At 43.6% G+C, this 22,574-nt stretch overlaps 2 protein-coding genes across 4 annotated transcripts in view; one reads left to right on the top strand and one right to left on the bottom strand.

Annotated features, from left to right (window-relative positions):
• Positions 1 to 22,574, top strand: part of LOC119456840 (myosin-11-like) — a 69,291-nt gene that overhangs the window by 5,010 nt on the left and 41,707 nt on the right. For all 3 annotated transcript variants that reach the window (XM_049669391.1, XM_049669393.1, XM_049669392.1), the window contains exons 2-9: positions 3,941 to 4,020; positions 5,085 to 5,155; positions 7,014 to 7,271; positions 8,265 to 8,404; positions 13,377 to 13,494; positions 16,243 to 16,342; positions 17,045 to 17,150; positions 21,288 to 21,605. In XM_049669391.1, coding sequence (XP_049525348.1) covers positions 3,941 to 4,020; positions 5,085 to 5,155; positions 7,014 to 7,271; positions 8,265 to 8,404; positions 13,377 to 13,494; positions 16,243 to 16,342; positions 17,045 to 17,150; positions 21,288 to 21,605 — 1,191 coding nt within the window. The remainder of the gene's footprint in view (positions 1 to 3,940; positions 4,021 to 5,084; positions 5,156 to 7,013; positions 7,272 to 8,264; positions 8,405 to 13,376; positions 13,495 to 16,242; positions 16,343 to 17,044; positions 17,151 to 21,287; positions 21,606 to 22,574) is intronic.
• The window catches only part of LOC119455877 (transmembrane protein 161B), a 93,220-nt gene that overhangs the window by 36,496 nt on the left and 34,150 nt on the right, over positions 1 to 22,574 (bottom strand). The window contains exon 2 of the mRNA XM_037717392.2: positions 6,074 to 6,182. The gene's annotated coding sequence lies outside the window, so the exon portion shown is untranslated. The remainder of the gene's footprint in view (positions 1 to 6,073; positions 6,183 to 22,574) is intronic.

Here is a 22,574-nt window from a genome sequence, read left to right as displayed (position 1 = left end):
CTGGCTACGACAATTGGTGAGACCCACTCTGAAGAGTCGACGCGCTCAATGATGTCCTGAGCTTCTAATTTTTGTACTTCTGCCGAGACTTGCCCACGAATGACGAGTGGTAGTCGTCTCAGCTTGCTTGCCACTGGTTGAACAGACGCTCGAACTCTGACCTTGTGAGTGAAACCCTTGACAGTTCCTAGCTGTTTTTCAAACAAGTGCTCGAACTCTGAACGTAATTCAGGAGGTAGCACAAGAGTTTCTTGTGTCATTAGCAGACACCTGAGCGGCAATCCTTGAATCTTCATATCCAGAGCCGCGATACCATCTAAACCAAGTATGGTTGTTTCTCCAGGCACAACGTACAGAAGAACAGAAGTGCATCGGCCGGGAAATGTAGCTGGAGCAATGAAACATCCTTTTATAGGAATTGCTGACTTAGAATAATCAAGGAGCTGGACGGATGTTGATATCAGGGGAAATGCAGTAGCAAAATGACGTTGGTAAAGTTCTTCGGCTAGAATTGAAACCGATGATCCAGTGTCAATCAGGAACGATACCAAAATTCCTTCAATTTCCAACACGGCATAAATTCCCTTCTTACGGCTCCAGATGTGACAAACACTTAAGTGATCGTCCGGGTCAGCTGTTTCTTTGTCGTCTTCCGCGACATGCTCAACTTTTTTCTCAGACTTTCGGAGAGACTTGCAGACCTTTTCCAAATGGCCAATCTTTCCACATTTACAACACTTATGTGTCCTAGCTTTGCAGAGAGGGCTATTCGCAAGGTGGTCCAAAGAACCACGATAACACTCTTGCTCTTGCAAGGCTCGATGACTTTCTGTTTGCTTCTTATAGCATGTGCACGTGCCACAGTGCTTCTCTTTCATCTTTGAAGTGTTTTCGTCATTAACGTGATGTGCTTGGTGTCGTGCAAGTTCTTTCGCTTCTCTTGTCGCTTGATCATGCTGTCTCGCAATGGTAAGAGCCCGAGAAAGCGCAAGACTCTTCCAGTAGAAGACGTTTGCGCAAATATTCACTGGTAGTTTTTTCTATGAGCTGGTCGCGTATCATATCGTCCGCAAAGTCACCGAAATTGCATGCTCCAACGAGACCTCGTAGCACGGTGACGTAATCGACTGCAGTCTCACCTGGGGCTTGTGCATGTCGACGGAAACGGTGACGCGCTGCAGTGATGTTGACAGAGCTCTTGTAGTGGTCTTCAAGGATCAGAATGGCGCGGTCGAACTCATCTGGGCCAGGAGACGTCAACGTCGCTCCAGCGGGACTGAGTAATGTCTCCTTTCAGTATCATGTACGATACATCTTTCCTTTTGTCATTGCCTCGAAATCACTCAAATTTGTCACTTCCCCGAAATCCACATATGCACGGTCAAGGATCAGGTCTGGGATTGTACAGCTGTTTGAATGGCTGATTGTGGTTCTCCTTTTAATGAAATAGATGTTGAGGCTTGTGCTCAGTTGCTTACAACTGTTCAAGATGCTGCAAAAATGTTTATTTTGTTACTTCGTCATAGGAAACCCAGATTTCCATCATAGTTTTCTGCACACTTAAAATATCTGCAAAAGAAACAGAGGTATCATAAACTGTACAAATGACTAGATTCGCCATTTGCAGAGGCATAAAAAATTGCTCGCTCGTGATGCTCTTTATCAAGCGAGACTTGAAGAATACTTCAGTAAGCATCCCAGCTGTTTCGCGTGCTATGCCAGAGTAAAGGGAAAAGATAAATGTGACAGCAGTGAAATCGAAAGATACTCTTTTCCAGACCACAAAAGGTATGCGAGGCGTTTGCTGAGCACTTCAGTGGAAATTTCTCACAACCATTCCGGTGGGCCTGCCACTATCAATTTTGTGTGATTGCTGAGCATATTCACCCATAACAGAAGTATTCAAGTCAATACGCAAGCTGAAGCCGAAGCTCACTGTGGGTAGTCAAGGGCTGTACTGAAATTTTAATTCCGGTCTTAACATTCTTGTTCAATATATCCTTGGAAACTGGCATTTTTCTGTCCCAGTGGAAATTAGCATTTGTTTTCCCGATAATTAAATTGGGGACCTCATGTGATATCAGTCATTTTCATCCTGTTTCCCTTTGTGGTTTTTTTGAAGTATTGGAAATGGTTATTTACAATAGGTCAAAATTTTTGCTTTGAGCTAAAGTTCTCGCCCGTGCAACATGGTTTTCAGAAAGGACGATCAGTAGAAACAAACTTGTGCTTTTCTTGGCTATAGCGTACCAATAGGGGTCAGGTTGATGGTGTATTTTGACATGGCCAAAGCGTTCGATTCTGTTTATCAATAGATGCTGTTGTCGAATTTAAAGGCGTATGGGTTATGTCCGTGTTATTTTTGGTGGTTTGCGAGCTACCTGTTAAATCGTCAGAAGCGAGTGAAGTTATTGTAGTGCCTTTCTCATCCTTTCATATCTTATGCTGGAGTGCCCCAGGGTCCTAACCTTAGGCCACTGCTGTTCTTAGCGTTGTGAATGATTTGACCTTGTGTATTGAGCATTCTGAGCTTTTACTGTGCGCCAGTGACCTCAAAACTGTATCGCAGAGTGGTAAGCTCACATGACTGCCAATTGATATTGTGTGAAATAGGTTCTATTGAAAAATGGTGCTTTTCAACAGGCTTAAGTTTAACCAGGGAAAAACAAAAGAAACGCACAACTTCGGTAATGTCGTTCACTAGGAAGTTTGAGATAGTGAAGCTCTGTTATTGGCTTTCGGCGGGAGAGATATCTTGTGTATTGCATGCAAGGGCCCTCAGAATTCAAATAGACAGCAAGCTGCACTTTTCTCTACATGTATTCAGTATTGTTGACAGGGCTCTACGATCCCTTGATGTAGTTTCACGGTTAACAAAGATTTAGCAGATATCAACATATTCGCACTCTTTACTGTGCGCTGGTTCCTTTGCAGCTAGAGCTCGCATCAGTTGTTTGCAACTGTGTGTGACTTCCTTACAGTAACTTAGTTGAAAAGGTGCAGCGTAAATTAGTGCACACTATCTGTGACAGGTACATTAGCCAATGCTGGTTTTATAGTTATGAACTGATATTGGGGCAGTCTGGGGTCTTTTGACTCTCCGTGAAAGACTGCTTAATCATGACACGATATTTGTACACCAAGTTGTGCGAGGTGACCTTGACTGTGCCACACTAGTCACGTTCTTGCACTTTCGCATACCATCTCGTAAAACTAACCAAGTGTCTGCGTACATTTTATTCTGATGGTCCTTTACTGTGCCCGACGTCACGACTGCAGGAAACGTGAGATTCTGTTTCTCAACAGCAATCTTTTTCATTTACTTCACATACAAGTTTGCGTGTATTCTCGTGCGGTTTTGTAGTCGTATTGTTCATCATCAGCTTTGTCATCGCTTCTCTGCTTGTCCGCTATACTATTTACTCACGTGACAAATGTCTTTCTTTTTTGCATTATTGTCCTCCCATTGCGCAAAATATCTGTGTATGACGTAGTGAGCTGTCGCCAAAGCTGAAAGGCTGTTGCAGCCGCAAGAAATAAATAAAATCGGAATGTTTTATCAATGTGGCTCCGTGTATACGGTCTTTACCGAATCATCATTTTTAAAAAAATTTCATTCAGTTAAAACTTGATTTCACTTAGCACTACTATTCCGTGGAGCTTGAAAGTGAATTCATCATAAAGTCACATTAGGCACCAAAAACAAGTGGTCTTCACCTGTCTCGTCTTTCAGGCTATTGCTGGGGGCTCTGCAGTAGCTATTTCTTTTTTTGTCCGCGTTTCCATACAGCTCTTTTAACGCATTCAACTGCTAACCACAAGCCCCTTTCTTTCGCCTTTTCTTAATTTGTTTTTCAGAGGAATCCCTTACACCTGAGCTTTGTTTTGTTACAACTGTACAGAAGCACTGGTAACGCCCTGTTCTTTTCTTACTATGTAGCTGTCCTGCTACAACATCAAGGTTCGAGCCATCTCGGACCTGCAGGATGGCTTGCAGCTCCTTAAGCTGCTGTCCACCATGTGAGTCTCGCTCTTCTGTTCAATTTTGAGCCTATTGCACAGCCTTAGTTAACGGAACAATAGTGTTTATAGATATGACGACGGGTTTGAAAATGGCATACATAGATGAAAGGCCTTGGCCGAAAGGGCAATCATGAAATCTTATCTTGAAGAAATCTTATTTTTTTTAAACTTGCTTCCCTTATGAAGCTATCCTCTGGAATAAGTCATGTGCAGAACGTTTCCTTAGAAACATACGACAATAATTTCTTTACTTTTCAGTCTCGTAGATTTATGATATGTGCTTGTTTTAGGTTGTGCAGCTAAAATACTGCTTGAAAAATAGATGAAAAATGAATGACTGCTTGCATGACTAATTTCTCCAATGCAAAAGGCTGTTTTAGTTATCAATAGGTAATACTAAATATAGATAATACCCCCAAAATACTAAAATAATCTGTCCTTGTAAGGTACACTCGGCCACAAAATATTGCGGGGCACGCGAGCGCGTGGTGAAAAGGCCCTCCGTTCTGGCGGCTCACCCCTGGTGTGGAGACCGACGCTAGCGCGCATGCGCGTCCCACCGTGACTGCAAGCGTGCATGTTTTCACGCCACGCGCTCGCGTGCCCCACAATATTTTGTGGCCGAGTGTACTAACGACCAAAAAGTTTACGGACCAAGGGATCTGACAAAAAGCGGAATATCTCCGCAGCCTCAAAATGAAGCCTGGTATTCCCATTTCCAGCCTCTACTGGCATATGCGAACAACATTGTGATGTAAGATTTTACTGGCTACTTCCAAAGGCTGCTCGGATATTTAGCTGGATTTCTGAGATCCCGTGGTTCGTAAATTTTTTTGGTCGATAGTACATTGCACCTCACAGTAGTGGCTGCAATGTATGTACTGAAATGGGGGTAATGGCATCCATCAAGGAATCAACGATTTGTAACTAGCTGTCTACGTGAAGCTGCGGTGAAATCTGCTGCTAGAGTACACGTGTGTGCTAAACTGTTGTTGTTGCATGCATTAAGGAATCCATTTCATTTGTAGGTGTCTAATTTAGCACTTCTTTATTTCTTTTAGTAACCCAGCCTGCTGCATTGAAAATGTCGAGCCTGGAAAGACATTTCCAAACATAGAGAAGCTGCTGTGTGGTAAGTTTGCAGGCTGCTGTAATTGGAGCAACTGCATTTATTCACATAATTGCATTCACATGTCTTGCTTGTTCTGTGAACTTTGAAAAAGTTGGATTCTGAAATTAAAGGCTAAGTGCAACGAAATATTGTACCCCGTAAGAAGTTTAGTTTCAGATAGCATAGATATAGAGCATCCTTTGTGCAAAATCATGTGTTTGAAGTTGACTGCAAGCATTGCAAAAAGCTTGCAGAAATAACGGTCTTTGATACCGAAAAAGAAATTTGAAAATGCTGCATTCACTGCTTTGCTGGAGGACGCACATCTAGAACATTGAGAACCAGCATGGCTCCTCGACATGACGGTGTCCGTGGCACGCTGAAAATCAATACTGCGTGCTGGGATTTGTCGTCTGCTAATGACCAGGTGCATGTGACAAGGCTCCTAAGGCACTTTTTAAGGCTGTTTAAATTCTACGATTACCAGCACTGCAGCTTTGCCAAAATTGCTTCTGTAGTATGTACTAGCTTACAACTACGCCAAATTGAGATTTCAATGCAGCTGGCCTTTATGATAGGTCGATAGAATACACTTTTAAAATGTAATCTAGGCCACTTTTACCAAGCAACCAGGAAGGAGGTCAAAAAGGCTTCGCTTTAAGATGTCTGGAGAATGCAGAGTAGACCGATTTCACTGGGTTCAGAGCACATTCGCAACAACCCAGCCTGTAGCAGTAGTCCTTGCTGCTTTTGCCCTGTACTTGGGTTTAAAAGGCAACATTCAGGGGAATGCCACTGTGGAGAATTTTAGGGGGAAGTCTGGAAGAGCATCTCCTCAACCCCACTCCTACTGTCTAATCTTTATTCGTGCCTCCCTCCCTTCCGATATCGAGGGCTAAGCAGGCTTGTCATGGTACAAACACAACATATGCTTCTTACCGTAGTTTCCAGTCAGCCCACTAAGAACTACTAAGACTGGTGCGCCTTGCAGCTGTGGTGAAACCCGTGGCGAAGTCGATCTGTTGGCAAAGTTGGTGTGCATTCGCAACTGGAACCAGAACAAAGAATACAAGACATTATGCACTGTGTGTTGTCGCCTTCTCATCTTTACTGTGACCCAGCTGTGCCGTATCTGCTACGAAAAAGGCATGTCATGTAGGTTCTCACCGGAGGCTTGCGTAGGCCTGTGAACATAGAGGATTTTTTATGCTGTTGCACTTCAGCATTCAGGAGAGCATGCAAAGAAAAGCACAGAACAAAGTTCTGTCGCTTCAATTATCTGTGGCTCAAATACTGGCATACATTTTTGAAAAATTTGTTAGTACCATATTTTTGAAAGGGGCACTAATGGAAAACGCGAAATCATTTTAGGCTGATACTGTTGTTTTGAAACTCCTCTTTTTCGTTATTTTCGGTAAAATAGGTTGATTATTAGAAGAGAAAATAAGTCGGTTCCATTTATTGAATCTCATGCCAAAACCTTAGCATTGGAACGTTGGGATTTCGAAAAATGTTACTTGCTTGTAAAAATCTTTGCTGAGTAAAAGAACTTCCTAAGTTCAGTCTTTGGTACTCTTAGAATTCAATGTAGTCCTTCTTTACTGATAAAATACAAGCTCCAAGCGGATGCTATCAAATTCGATGACCTCGCGGTGAGATGGCAATGGAACATAAAAGTGGTGTTGCCACCAGTTTTTAAATTTTGCATCAGCCTCCTTTCACAGTAAAGTTTTGAAAGTGTAATTTACAAATACTGCTGAACTTGTTTCTCTATTAGTGTCCCTTTAGGTGTTTTACACTGCTAAATGGGACTATTCAAAATCTTTCAAGCAAAACATGGTTTGATGCACCACTCGAATTTCCTTGTTTTCCTCTTCAGAGCACCACTCGTGCCTCCCAGCCCGCTTCCTGTCATCGGGAAGTACAAAAAAGCGCAAATATGACGATCTTCAGTTGGCAGTCGCTTCCGTCCTGGCGCTGTCAGCTCTGGCACTTCGGGCCACAAGTTGTAGCCCAACCAGTGAGGTGGCCCCGCTGCTAAAGCTTGGCGAGGCAACGCAGTGCTGCATCAGAGACTTGATAGAGATCGTGAACGCCGGTGACGATGTGCTTGACAACCTCGCAGCATACTTAAAAGGTTGGTGGGAGCAAATATTTTACAGTGTAAGCTGTTATGGGCTCATACCAATACCTGTTTCGGTTGGCAATGGTGTCTGCCGCCGCAGATGTCCGGTGTTCGTAACTGCTATCGCCGGAAATGAAAAGAAGTACCCAGTTCCGCCGGGATCGAACCCGGGCCTGCTGCACTGGAGTCGGAGACTTTACCACTGAGCCACGCAAGCGCTTGCTATCAGGCAGCGGAAAAATGCCCTATGAAATGCGCCCTAGCACGCGAGGAGACACAATGATAATGATTTAATTGCATCCCCTGTGAAACGGGGCTGTTGCAAATTGTCACCTAGCCTGATTAATTTAATCGGGTTGCTGTACATGTTTTTACCTAGCATTTCTGCATACATATCCTAATCTTTTTTTTTTTCCTTCAAAATCCGCCTTGTCCCGCTACCTATGACTAAGACATCCGGTCGTATCAATCACTTCCCTGCTGTTTTTTTTTACCAATACATGCGATGTGACATGCACTGCATAGCGTTGATACCTGCACATTATGCATTGCAGTTGCATATTACACCAGGTAGAACGCCATGTAGCAGATGCATAAGGAACGATGCAAGGCAGAAGGTTTGAGGAAGAGTAAGAATTTTAAGGAGTTGTATACATGACTGCTAGAAAAAATATGTGTACCTGATTAAATCAAGCTGGGTAGTTGTCTATAAATCATCATCATTAGCATTGTATCTTGCCACTTGCTTTGCTTTGATTGCCAAGAACCATAAATGTTGCATTTATCAATCTCTTTATGAACTTGTGCCCAGGGGGGCAAGCAGCACTCGATTTGCAATGTAAAATGAATGTGTGACCATATAAGTTCCACTAATCTTTGAATGGATGTCGGCTGGAGGTTGGCGTTTTGAGTGTCCCTTTTGCTGCTATCTAATTGCAGCCTGCTGTTGCAGGTTTAGATGGTGCAATTCTGGCCATTACTCCCTGCTTTCTCGTCCCTCTGCAGCATCCAACCTGGAGGAGGAAAGCTTTCTCGGGGTGGTCAAAATCAAGCGCCGGAAGAGCGAGAGCTTCATTGCCTCTCCGACGGGCGCGCAAACTCCGATCAAGCGTAACAGCATTTCACCGCAGCAGCGTGCCCGTCTGGTGAGCTCCAGTGTTGCATTCTTCATTGTTCCATTCCACTGTTAAGTGCTAATGTGTGTAACACGTATACTGTCTGCCTTGGTTCACTTTCAGTCTGAAGGCAACGTAAGCACATGTTTTTCTTTCTTTCGTTTGTTTTTCTTGCACACTATTGTCTTAGCACTTGACTCTCAGTTATCGCCTTCATGTTCCATTAACTTTGCGTGATGAAATATTTTGAAATAATACATTGCTTTGGTTTGGATTCATAAAGGGCACACTTTGAAAACCCTATTTGCATTATTTTTGCAGTAAGAAGTTGATTACTATTACCTCACACGGTTGCTCAGTGGCTACTGTGTTGCACTAAGGACGAGGTTGCAGATACATACGATCTGTCGCAGTTGCCGCATTTCGACAGGCGCAAAATTTTGGTGGACGTTGAAAGAATCCCAGGTGGTAAAAATTAATCTGGAGTCCCCCACTACGGCGTGCCTCATAATCAGATTCTGGTTCTGGCACATAAAACTCTGGAGTTATACCTGTTGTTGTTGTTGTTTTTTTTGTTTTTTTTTTTTTTTTTACTTGGCTCATTCTTAGTCTGAAGGCAATCTAAACAAATGCATTTTTGTGCGCTGTTATCTCTCGGTAGTTGACTTTCTTGCAGTTAACCGCCTTCACGTTCCATTAATTCAGCTTGTTGACAAATTTATATTTAAAGGGTCATAAAGAAAAACACCAAACCAGCTCAGACTAATCAAAAGTAAAATTTCAAAAACCTTATTTGCATTCTTTTTGCAGTAAGACATTAATTGCTAAAAGAAAGAAAGAAAAAAAGGCTGGACTTCAATTTTTCAAATCTCATGTTGAAACCTCCGCAACAGTGCATCAGTATGACATCGTCAATTTCAGTGTATTTATATTTTGGCTAGTAAGTTCTCAACTTATTCATTTTGATTATTGACTCATTGGATCATTGGCTGTGTGTGCGTGTGTTTGTAATGTGATGTAATTCATCTTTACCAGGTAAAAAATTAACGATGCTTGAGCAGATGCTGTCAAAAACCACGGCTTCACGGCAAGCTAGTGAGGCAACTTTAAAGCTGTGTTGTCTTTTCTGGCTCATCAAGCCTACTCTGACGGCAACAGTGGCTTTTTGGTATATGTAGAAGGGTGATTTACCAATGCAGTTAAACCAATTTTATTATCTCGCAGAGTTCTCTAAATATGTATTCAGGGGTGAAGGGTTCATGATTGCCATTGAGTAATCGCGTTAAAGGAATTGGTCACTGGCAGCCTGATGAATTTCTTTTTATAACATGTAGTCCACTTGTAAGGTGGTGGTGTTTTGCAGGATCTTGTGAAATGAAAAAGAATTTGAGCGCAGGTGCAATTGCGCCAGACAACCCAGTCTTTTCTCGTGCTCTGGAAATGAAGTGGAAATTGCAATGGTTCTTTGCCTCTCTCTCGTCACCCGCCGCAGTGGCTCGGTCAACTAAGGCGTTGTGCTGCTGAGCACGAGATCGCGGGATCGAATCCCGGCTGCATTTCGATGGAGGCGAAATGCAAAAACGCTCGTGTGCTTCCGTTGTAGGGCACATTAAAAAACCCCAGGTGGTCAAAATTAATCCAGAGCGCTCCACTACGGCGTGCCTCATAATCGGAACTGGTTTTGGCACTTCAAACCCCAGCAAGATGCCTGTCTCTCGTCTGCGTCACATTTTTGTTACACAACTATACAAACATTGCAATTGAATACTTTTACAATGGCAGCATCGTGCAGCAAATTGCAGTGCACGCAAGCTGGCTTTGTTCACAAAAGAACATCATTGTTATGATAATAGTCAAGTTGTGGTTGTCCATGGAAAAAGAACCCCCAACCAAGCTGACTTGTTACGTCCCGTGATGGTGGCACAGTAGCTGTGGTGTTCGTTTGGCTGCTGGTCGTGAGGTTGTGGGTTCGATTCCCACCTGCGGCAGCTGCATTTCAACATGGTCTAAATGCGAAAATGCTCGTCTGCTTAGATTTAGGTGCATGCTAAATAACCTCAGGTGGCCGTAATTAACCCCAGCACCCTCTGCAACTCGTTAGGCAGCTTCGGAACAATAAACACTGTAGTTTAATTTCGTTTTTTGTAATGAGCTCTAAGAACATAAACCGGATTTTTCTTTTTCCAGGCTGCATTGTATACAGTAAGTGTTCGTCAATCTTTCTTTCGATATACAGTCTAACCTCGATAACAGCAAACATGGATATAATGAAGCAAATAGAAAAATGCTCACTGCTATTACTGTAACAGATATGTATCAATATATCTGATATAACGAAGCTATTTTTGTTAGGTGCGGCTTCATTTAAGGAGGTTCAGCTGTAATGCAAAATTATTGCCAGTAGGTTTTTGGCTGATGAAATATTGTGAACACAAATTTCAATAGTACCTGCCATAGTAGCTCAAAGGCTGACATTCCCCTGCTGAGCATAATATTGCAGCCTCAATTGCAAGCTGCAGTAGCCCTTATCCAACACAACGCGATTGCGCGAATGCTTTTGTACTTGAAAACTTTAGTGCGTGCTACAGAAGCCGTGCTTGTAAAGATTAATTTAGAGCTCTGTGTTATACACATGCCTCTTGCAGCAAGTATATTTGTTTTGAATGGTAAACCACAGAAATTACGCAAAGCACAGAGTTTGCTTTTAGTATTTTATTTTCCTGCTAATTTTTGAAGGGTTGCCTTGTGAAATGAGCCCTTGCATTTTCTTGTCTTTCAGCCTTTGCAGCAGTATTTATTTTATTTCCTCAGCTTTCCAGTTATCAGGTTGTACTTGGAAACAGTCGTTCATGAGCATATCACTTTGCTTGTGTAGCTCAATTTAATCAGCTGCGTGATGCCAACAGACATTTTCTGTTGGCTTCAAGAGGTTGTTCCTGACAAGAGATTGAGGCCCTTGGTTCCCCTTATTGTTTTCGTTAATTCAATTGACCCACACTGGAACTTACCGGTATGCTACTGCAAGGTTTTTTTTTTTTTTTTTTGTCTACATTTAATAGCAGGGCACGAAAGCAAGACATTGGAATTCAGTGAGGCGCAGTTTTGAAAATTGTCACTGTAATGAAATGGCCACCTTTCTGCAAAGTATTTCGCGACACCTGGCTCATTCCACATGATCCACACTTATCTGTGGACATGGATCTTGCAGATATTGGGTTTTAAAGTCTATTTAGTGTGCAGAGAAAAATGTTTGTCTCTTTGAGGCTTGAGCACTATCATCAGTGACACTTTGACAAAGCAGGAAGGGCTTCTCCCACAAAAGCATGCTGTGCCTAGTACTTTTCATCGCCCTACACTAATCATGTATGAGAATTATTCTCGCTCCCTGAATTTTTTTTTTTATGTGCTCCCCATAACTCTATGGCAAGGTGTGTGTGCTTGAAATAACACTAGTCGGCAAGGGCAAGAGTTTTGTGTAAGGGCAATTAAATATCCCACTTCAGACTTGGCAGGCTACGGGCAGAGGATACGCAAGTAGTGTGGCCTTAGAAGCCTTGCTGCATGCGTCCTGCGGTGCGCTTGTTTTTGATATAAAATGCCTTCTACGGAGTAACTGCTTCGTATACCGTATTTTCCGGTGTATAAGGTGGTTTCTTTCCTGAATTTTTTGTCGGTGCGTCTTATAGAACGCACCGACTTATGTACTTTGTTTTCTGGAAAAAGTGCTGCCAGAATTGGATTCAATGTTATGGCCAGGTGAAGTGCGCCGGTTAACTTAATTGCTACGGGTTCTGTGCGCGCTCTCGGGGTACCGGGTTCTTCTCTTCGAGTTGCCGAGTGCTGTGCGAGGAGGACGGAACAGCAATGCAAGTGGCGGCAGGCCAACTGCGAGTCGACCAACCCTGAAGTCATCGCATCTGCATATCGCTGTCAAGATATGGCGGGCGCCACTGCGCAAACTACGCAGTTGCTACCAGAGTACAAGCCGACCCCCCTCCCTCCCACACTGCCTTCCCGCTTTCCTCCCTTGTGCACGATTTGGCTCACGACAGCAGAAATGCGCCTGAATTGTCCGTATCATTGCTTTTGCAATTGTATAGGAAATATATGGCACCCATACGCTTGCACGTTCACGGAGTGAAACGTCACTAATTTTTTTAAATTGCTTACCGAATGAACAGGTGCGTCTTATGCACTGGTGCGACTTATATACTTTTTTTTTTTCCCGCCAGAATTGCAGTGTTCAGGTGGGTGCGTCTTATACAAAGGTGTAACTTATACACTGGAAAAAATGGTAATACAACTATAGCTTGCATGTTAACAGTTAAGTCGCATTATGCATTATTTGCGTGCTTCCAGTATACGATGCATTATTACATTTTGATTGCACACACAAGCAGTGCACCAATGTGGGCTACGTATGAAACGATGTAAGTGAGCACAGCTTTCACTCTGTCACTTCTACTCTGGAATGCATAACTATACTCCATCTTGCAAGTTGTTTGCAGTGCTGCCAAAGGTACGAGGTGTACAGTCAATATTTTTGTGCAGTGGAATATAGGTCCGGGCAAAACTGTCAGAATAACGGCAGGATTAGAAAGTTTTTTTCCTTGGTGCATGATACGTTACAGCGATACGCAACATGTTAGGACATTTGCGCATGCACGTCGTATACCGCAAATTCAGCAGCTGCTGAGCAGATGACGCGGCACGGATGAGCACATCCAGAGTAGAATTCGTCCTTCCTATTATCTAAGGAGCCCTGCAGCTTCCACAATGCTTCAGACGACTTGTGAGATGGAGTATAGGTCACGTGTTCGATTCCCCGTTTCGGCTGCTGCATTTAGACTGGGGCAAAATGCCAAGGTGCTCACGCATGTTGAACCCCAGAGGGGCCAAAATTCTGGAGTCCCCCACTATGGCATTTCATAGACCCATCTTTGGGACGCCAAACCCCATGAATCAATCGAATGCACGACTGGTGCTTGGTCTCCCTCTGCAGCCTGCCCACCAGGTGAAGGAGATGCGGATGCTCCGCGAGCACATCACCGATGAAGAACAGGCAAACGTCGAGCTTCGATGTGAGGGCTCCAGGCTAAAGGACATCATCAAGCGTAAAGGTATTGTCCAAAATTGTGTTGGTAGCGTGCAAACTGATTGTGCTTAGAGGAGTACTGACACAAAATTTTGAAGATGAATTAACTTGCGAGATCAAGAATTCTTATCAAGATCAATTTCTGTAGACACAGACATTTACAAAATATCAATGGTGAGTGTAGCTAGAAACACTTAAATTTTAAAGTACATGCGGACAGTCAGCCGCAGTGTGCAGCATTCCACAACATCGACATCTATGTGGCTGCATTGTAAACATTTGAGGAAGAGCACATTTTATTGTCCGGTTGGCTCGGTATAAAACTTGGCACTCTTACTTGCCTGGTTTGTAGGAGAAAAACAAATTGTGCATTTGCCTTCATCTACGGGGAAGCCAGCTGTTGCCAAGGCGGCGTTAGCAAAGACTTGTTTTGCTGCCATTTGACATCTGCTGAAAGCAAAGCAGCCTTCCCGGCGGGGTTGGCACGGGAGAAAGGCGGTCGGTTTGAAGATGCCTACACCTGAAAGTGACCGGCCACGTCTAGTATGGTAGAGACTCTCGTCTGCAGAAAATCATTGCTGCTTGGCGACGAAATGAGGACGATGAGGACATTGCGCTGCACGTGTACGTAGATAAAGAAAAAAAAAACAATGAATCTTGCAGGCCAGCGTGTGTTGGTTTTGTACAATCTTGTGAAAAGCTGGGTTTACAAAGCAGCCATTGAAGTTATGCCCCCTTTCGCTGCTTTGTGAAATCTAAACTTGGACTGGTCGCTATAAACAAGGCTCCTAATAAATGATTGTCATGCACTGAAGCAAACGAGGTTTTGTGCCATGATTAATAGGTCATAGCTAGTTACTCCAACAGAAAGGACAAGATATAATATTTTTGCGTGAGTACTTCTTTATTATAGAGTGGTTCTGCAAAATTTCGTGATTTTGTCTTTTACTGTGACACGTCATTTCTGAAAATCTTTTCTCTTATAATTGCATGGAACAATAGCCCTCCTTTATCTTTCAGTAATTTTTCAACTACTCCCCCCTTTCCCAACCTTCTCGCACCTTGTAATGTTCATTTAATCATTGGAGTGTCTCACACCTTTTTTAGCTGCACTCTTGCCTTCAGTTCTAACTGTGGAGCCATTCTTTGGATGATGTCTGCATTCGTGACCAAGAGAAGTGAATTTGGATCTATTTATGAATAAACAACTACCTTGTTCATTAGTTCCTTCGCTTTTTGTTGCCTTAAGTACTATGTGATGTTGTGCTCTGTTGCCTTCTCTGGATATTTCTAACTTGTTTTCAAGTACCTTTTGGTTGTGTTGAGTACTGTATAATGTAGCGCTATAACGAATGGCTGCAGTCATGCTTACTCCTTCAAGTGCTCAGCCCCATTGCAAACTGTTAAAATATATGCCTCTATAAACTACCACCACTAAAAGCTAGTGGTGCTTGTGCTCAGAGTAAAAGAAGTGTGCGCGCCAGATCACTGGCAGTCTCAGCATGAACTTCAAGCAAACCCAGTGTTCGCCTCTTTTCTTTGGGGACAATCGTAACAATTCTGGCGATGAGGATGGGATCAATGAATGCTGACCATTTGGACGAGCGCACCGGTTGTATGGTTTCTTCCAGCTGCAACCTTTGTAGTTCAACACCCATCAACACAAACTTGACTGTTCTAGGCTTGAAAAAATAGAGCTTTGCTCCCTCTTTGACAACAATTTTAACTGTGACATATTGGACAGTTCCTGGCCCATTACAGTGCTTCTCTACAAGCTGCTGGGCATCGCTTATAGGACAGTCTTCAGCAACGCTGAAGAGTGGCATGTTGAATGATAGTCAAACCTCGATATAATGAAGTTGTACTTGCAGCGAAAAGCTTCGTTATAACGGGAATTTCATTACATAGAGGTTTCGTTAATTCAATAGAACTAAGATGGGGAAATAAAAATAGTTCGTTATATCAAGGTTTGGCTGTATTCAATGCCTCCATCCAATTACGTCTAAGAAGTGACGGTGCTTTACCGTATGCGACCAGTAATGGAAGGTTGGTTATTGTTGTACTTAGCTGGTACCATAACCTTTCTAAGGCTAGGTATGATTTCACTGGTTAACTCCTTAGCTGAAGGTGTTCAATGTAGCGTCAAACTCTCGCGCGATGTAATGTCTTCTCCCCAATTATGGATATGCTTGATCATCCTAGTATTTCAAGTTGAACAATGAAAGGATCTCAAAGCCCTGTACCCTCGTTTCAGGAATAACATGATTACAAAGCAACAAGACAAAGGAGCATCCACACTTAATTTTCCAAGGCCTGGTTCTCAGGTCCTCATAAGAAATTTTAGGCCCGGACTTTTGCTATGAAGTCAAGTCAGCAAGGTGCATCACCTGTACAAGCACAGACGGATTTAATTGTCATAGACATGGTGATAATATCAGACCTGATGACCGGATAGCCCCAGTTGCGTTACAGTCTCCAAGCAAAATTCGGAGCCAGAATGGGTCTGGGCAGGCACTCAAGTGCTCGACCCCATTGCAAACAATGCTTGCAGAGCATTGTCAGTTAAAAAGACATGTTACCAGACTAGTGATGTAAGAATGTGCCCTTCTTAGTGGTCTGTACCAGTGCAATAGCTTAGAACGGATATGCTGTAACATTTCAAAATCTGGTGAGCTGTTACGGTACCAAGGTGGATCATACTTTTATGACATCGTGTACATCTACATCTTTGCACTACATAATTGTGTGTGTGTGTGTTTTTTTTAATCTACAGATCGTGAGATCAACAGCCTGAAGGAAAGGCTAAACGCTCTACAGTCGGTGTCCTACAGTGATGCCAGCAGCCTTGCATTGCTACAGAAAAACATGGAAGAGTATGGAGTGTTTTTACCTTTTTTCAGTTTTCTTATTAACAGCGAAGCTGTTTAAGCCAGCCATAATTTGTGGTGCTTATCAAGAAACTACCAAGAAAGAAAATAATTGCTGAGGCGGGATTCGAACCCGCGTACTCCCGGTCCACAAGCTCTATCAGTTTCCTGTCCCTGTCTTAAAACACTATGCAATAGGAAAACAAAGCTCACCTCGAGTCGATTGAGCCCCACCACATAGACACGTGTCTGTGTATCGAGCCACAATGAGTCTTCCGGAGTAGGCACATTAAATCTTTCTGCCAAAATGCCTCGTGTGAAGAAGCTGTTGACCCAGGCTGAATTCGAGGAGCTGAAGCTGCAAGAATGACAGCTCAGGCCCCACCATCTCGGCGTGCGTATGAAAGAATGAATGAATGAGGTTCTTTCTACTGTACACAGCCAGGCACACCTCAATGACCACGCAGGCTTCTTCAAAGCCAGAATGTTTCTAAGTCTAGCTTAAACTATCATTTTCAATTGCTGGGGTTTCTATGGAGACTCATTTGGCAGCGGCCTTCAAAAACATCAAGAGTGTGCGCACTTTGTTTTGGGGGAAGTGTATAACTGCACATGTATCTTTATATTGTCTTTTCCTGGAACATTGGCCACCTAACATAAAAGCCACTGCTGCCATTGACAGTTTCATTATTTCTTCTTTTCTTCTAGGACTGCAGCACAAAACCAGCTCCTGCAGGAACAAGTCCATTCCTTAAAACGGGTTAGAGAAGACTACGACACTCTCATTCGGCAGAATGTCTCTCTGCAGGCTGAGGCAAGTCAAGTAGTGTTTCTAAGCATATTTCTGTATTACCCTGTTCCACATGAGGTTTGTTTTTGCCAAGATGTCGGGGCTATGTGTGAATTTCGCCTTGAGGTGCAGCTTCACAGCAGCAAAAAATTTAACGTAGACGTGTGGCTTCATGGCAGCACGTGTCACACTGCAGTGAAGCCACACTTTTGATCTGCTCCACCTCACGTAGCACTGCACGTCAGTCCTCCATTCAAAGAGGTTCATTTAATTTAAACTTCATTTACTTGAACAAATTTTCGGAGCCCCTTGAAGTTCCAATTATCAAGATTTGACTGTATAACTACAACTTGTGAATGTGAGGTTACATCAAATCGTGCATTATTTGTGCAATTTTGTGCTTCCAGTATGTGACACTGTTTTGGTTATGATTGCAAGTGATGCGTTGTGGCCACTGGTCACAGATACGTGTCCGCACCGCTCTTTTAGTCCTAAATAGGTTGAGATCTGCAATGCCTTCCATAAAACAATTGTCATATTTTGCTAGGTATAGGACCTAATGATGGAATTACATGATGCATCTTTCTTTCACATGTGACAGCCTATTTTTTGGTCTGAAATGGGATCTGTAACAGACGTTTTCAATGTGCTGCCTGCTATGTATGAAATGGAGTACAGTAAAAGCTGGGTAATTTAACCCTTTAAGGACCAATAAAAATCTACCCGTTACATTTTGCAGATTTCTTGTGTGAGGTGATATTTTCACACTGTAAATACATTGTGAAAGTTTCATGAGTGCCGCTTTATTCTTTGAAACGCTATGATAGTGTACTTTATAAAGTACACTGGGCCTTTATGGGAGCAATACCTGATGTAGGTTACCAAATTGTAAATGCTATATTTTGGAGCTTCAAAAAACAAAGGCTTGCAGCGGTGAAGAGTCAAACTTTGCGTAAGCAAAGTGAGCATTTTAGCAGGAAGTATTGTTTGCTGGGAGGTGTTTTTATTCAAGTGTGTAGCATAATTTCACGGGGAAGGACTTTGGTGTTGCTTTCAAAGGCGTGCGCGATGAAAATATATTATTGACGCAGACCTACACTTGATATCTTACTATGAATGCAGGTTTTCAAGATTAAAGCATTCTACCCCCATTTGGTTCAGTGGTAGTCGAAACATTCAGCAGACTGGTGGCATTCCAATAGCAGTCGGTTCTTGCATTTCAGTCCTGTTATATGATTTGGTCAGCAACAGTTTTGTTAGAATTTTCTAACCTTTCGAGAGATGGGATACGTCTGGTTCCTCAATGCGGGCTGCTCTACTTTTATTGCATAACTCATCGCAATTGGCACAGGAATATAGATAGTCTTTGTTGTTTTCTGTTTCCTCCCACCTATTTTGCAATTTGTAATAAAATCCTGCATAAATTATCTGCTGTTTTAAATGTTCATATGATATCCAAATGGCTTTTTATTCATCTAAATTTAACAAACACGGCTTGCTACTTTATTGACTGAAGATACAAGCGTTGGCATCTTTCTCAGCAGCAAGAAAGGAACCAGGAGGAATAATAGCCATCTTGATGTAATCCTTAATATATTTTTTACCTGCGATGGTCTCTGAAGTGTTTCTAGTCAGCAAAATATATTAAAAAAATAATGGAAAAAAAAAGCCACCGTGCGTGCTTCGAGAACAAGCACACCCCTCTAACACACACATAGGCCCAGTGTACTTTACAAAGTACACCTACATTCATTTTCTTGTGACGCTATAAATATGTATTGTATACGTAACGTCATGCATTCATAGTTTACGTCATTCTTTTCTAAAAATTCCACACAAACCTCAGCTTCATGAAGCATATGATATGCTTGATAAAAAATAAAGGTCCATGTACGGCAGCACCGGCCATGTTCAGCACTTCTCCAAGTTTGATGATGAATAAATCAAATACATCATGCAGCTGTCAAAAAAACTACAACGGGGTCGTCTTGGCAGGACTGTTCTTAGCAAAATAGGGTACTAAGGAAAACAGTATATTTATTCTTTATGTACAAATGAAAATGGTACTGTACTTTTTAAAGGACGGTGGTCCCTAATGGGTTAAATTCCACGTTGATGCTACGAAAATTTGAATTGTACAAAATTCGAACTAATAACGAAGTCAAAGAAAAAATCTCTCGGTTAAGGCGCGGATATACAGTGGAACCTTGTTGATACGATCTTCGCGGGAACATGAAAATAAAACGTATCGTCGAAAAATCGTATCATCTAAAGCAAGCCGCAAACCGTAAGAAAACAGGCTTACTTGGTGACAGTCTCTACCAAAGCTTCCTGTGGCGTCGAGTGATACTGCTTTGCATAACACGCGTGTTATGCGGAGCAGCATCGCGACACCACACAAATGGTATCGCAGCCAACACACTTTAGAACTTTAGAACAGCTCGTCAGTTTTTGCTGAACTTTTTTTTTTTTTCGAAGTCCGTAAACAAGTTCTTTTGAAAAAAAAAAAACAAGTTCCTTGACATAGGCTACAGAGGTCACGGCACCAAAGGCCAACAATTCTGAAACAAAGGAGCAGTGGGACACAATGAGCGATACGACTGGCAGACGAGGGCAGGCACGTGACCGCATGAAGATGTCGCCTGAAAAGCCAACCAAAACAAACGCGCGCAAAAGCCGATGCGAGCAGACGATACTACGAGTGCGAAAATAGCGGTCGGGCGGGTCCGCACGAGTTTCCCGGGCCACGGCCAGTCTGGAGGCGTGCGCTCCCTTTTTTCTTTAAAGAGCAAGCGTGTGCCTCTAGACCGGCTGTACCCGCGCATACATCACTGAAGGGGACAGCTCTCATTGGTTTGCTTCGCTCGCGGCTCGTTCGCCGCCGTGGCGCGCGACAATTTAAATCGGTCCAGGACTGATCCCTCCCACGGCATGAAAAACCTTCTTCACGGCAGCTTTTGTGGCGCGTGTTTTTCCGCTAGTGCCACCGGCCCTTAACACGTTGTTCGTGGGTCGTTGGAATGTAATTTAATTTAGTGCGCTTGAATATAAAGCTAAGACTTTCAGAAATACCACTTTGAAGTCGTATCATCCAATTTAGGGTGAAAACGCGATCATATCAACCGCATGAAAATACATTGCTCCTATGGGGCATTGGCCAGGTAACGAGAAAAAAAAATGTATCTCGAAAAACATATTACGCAGAATCGTATCAACAAGGTTCCACTGTAGTCTAATGTAGCGTAAGCGCACGCGCACAAGTTATGTCACGTTGGTGAGAATAGCGTCTATAGAGAATAGCACTGGCACAGCTGACACGGGTAACGTGCACGAGATGGCTCTTGCTCAATCTGCCTGTTAATTGCGCCGACTGCGTCGACCCACAATGCATTGCGCAAAGAAAAAAAAAAGCGCCAACGCCGTTTCGCCGACGATCGCAGAGAGTCGTTGAAAGTAGTGTGTGGGTTGGGGATCATTCTGCGCATGCTCCAAAGAGAGCAGCCGATGATGTGCGTCGAAGTATAGAGGGGACGGCATTTCCGCTGGCACAGTGCAAGCGGCGTAGTGTAACTGGCTGCAAGTGACTCGTGCCCATGCACTGTTCAACGTTGTCGGCGCGCTGGCAAGCGGCGCTTGCAGCCAGTCTCGCTGCGCCGCTTGCGCTGTGCCAGCCGAAATGCTGTTTGCCCCTTCTATACTTTGACGCACGCGCCATTGGCTGCTCTCTTCGGAGCATGCGCAGAACGATCCCCAACCTGCGCGCCGCTTCGAATGGTTGTCTGTGACCGTCGGCACAGTGGCGCGGGTGTGTTTTAGAGTGCACACCGCCGCCACCACTCGCTGCAGGAACGGGCTCACTCGGCGACACCGGTGTGGCCAACGTGTTCCCACACACCAGCACTTTCCCCATCCACGATGGTGTGGAGTTCGAATGATCGATGGCGGTGCGGATTTTAGTGTGAATTAGTGGGATGCGTTACATATTGCTTTCAATATATTGTTGGACGGACCGCGACAGCTACTTCGAATTACTCAAAATTTCGAATTAACGAGTTGTGAAGGAACAAGCTTTTACTGTATAGTTTCCTGTTCTATTTGCTGCAACTGAGAAAGCAAAGTTTTCCTTACTCATAAGTTCTTGCTCCATGACTGCTGCTGCAGTGTGAGAAGATGTCCCAGCTTCAAGAGGAATGCAACAACCTCAAGGAAGACCTCTCCAAAGCCCTGACTGAGAAATCGGACCTCCGCGCCAGGCTTGATTCTGTGGAATACGAGGTTGGCGAGCTCCGCTGCGAGCTTGGCACAAAGACAAATGAGCTGGATGCATTGGTTAGCTTCTACTCGAACAAGGAGAAGCCAGTCCTGAGGAGCCCGCAGGCCCTGCCGCAATCACCTCGCCTCAGCTGCTACACGGAGCTGCGCATGGTTGAGCTTCAGGAGGCCAATGCCAAGTTGCAGCAGGAATCTTGTCGGCTGCAGGCGAGTTCTCGTTGCTTCTGTCTTAACCTTCTCCACCAGGGAGCAGCACAGTAGGCTTGTTCGCACTATTTCATTAGGTAACGCACAGCTGATTAATTCAATGCGTCTTATGCAGGCAACATTTCTTCAATCGGGAATAGCAACGTGGCTAATCTGCAGTGTTTGCTAATTTGATGCGTGCCTCATACTATCAGTGCAAAAGCGCCAAAAAATGCTGCTTAATATGCAAAGACAAATGCCTATCGTGCTGCTCCCTGCTGGGAACGAACTGAGCTTATCCACAGCTACTCGTGGACCAATGCTCTGTTGTCTTTTTTAAGCACGCACAATCTAATTTATATAGGGGTAATTTTTGCCACTGAAAATATTACAATTTCAGTAAAGCCAACTTCTGGTTTTTGCATGAAGTTCTTGTGGTGCGGTGTATTGAAATAAACTGTGGCTTGATTTAACTATTATTTATTGTTGGATACTGGTTTACTTGTCTAACCAAATCTATGTATCAGAAGCATTCAGTAAAGAAAAAGCTGACACAGGAATGTGTGAGCCATGAGGACATCAATGCTCTGGCGTGCTTCTAGAAGCAACTACTGTGGTGTGAGCGAATACTTGCATGCTGGGTCGTGGTGCCTGGTAGTCCTCTGCCACGGCACGTGCATGCGTGGTATCAACTCTCGCTTCACACGAGTGGCTGATGTTTGGGGTCATAAAATTGCAATAAAGCATTGGCAAACTACCAGAGTAGTTGGTTGTCACTGAGCATGCACTGAAGCTGAGGGCATTTTGGTGACAATTGCAAAATGAAAGTAGTGGGTGACAAACACATCTGATAAGTACAATGGCCAATGGTGAACAGTGGGCTGATGAAGTGCATAGATAAAGTGGACATCGCTGCAGAAATTTCACTGGCCAACTCCAGAACTTCAGTGGCAAAGGCCCATAAATGCAAAAAGTGCTAGCTTATAATGA

This window comes from Dermacentor silvarum, chromosome 6 (assembly GCF_013339745.2).
Source record: "Dermacentor silvarum isolate Dsil-2018 chromosome 6, BIME_Dsil_1.4, whole genome shotgun sequence".
In the NCBI taxonomy this organism is placed as follows: Eukaryota; Metazoa; Arthropoda; class Arachnida; order Ixodida; family Ixodidae; genus Dermacentor; species Dermacentor silvarum.
Note: the sequence above shows the minus strand (reverse complement) of the source record. Positions and strands in the feature narration are given on the sequence as shown.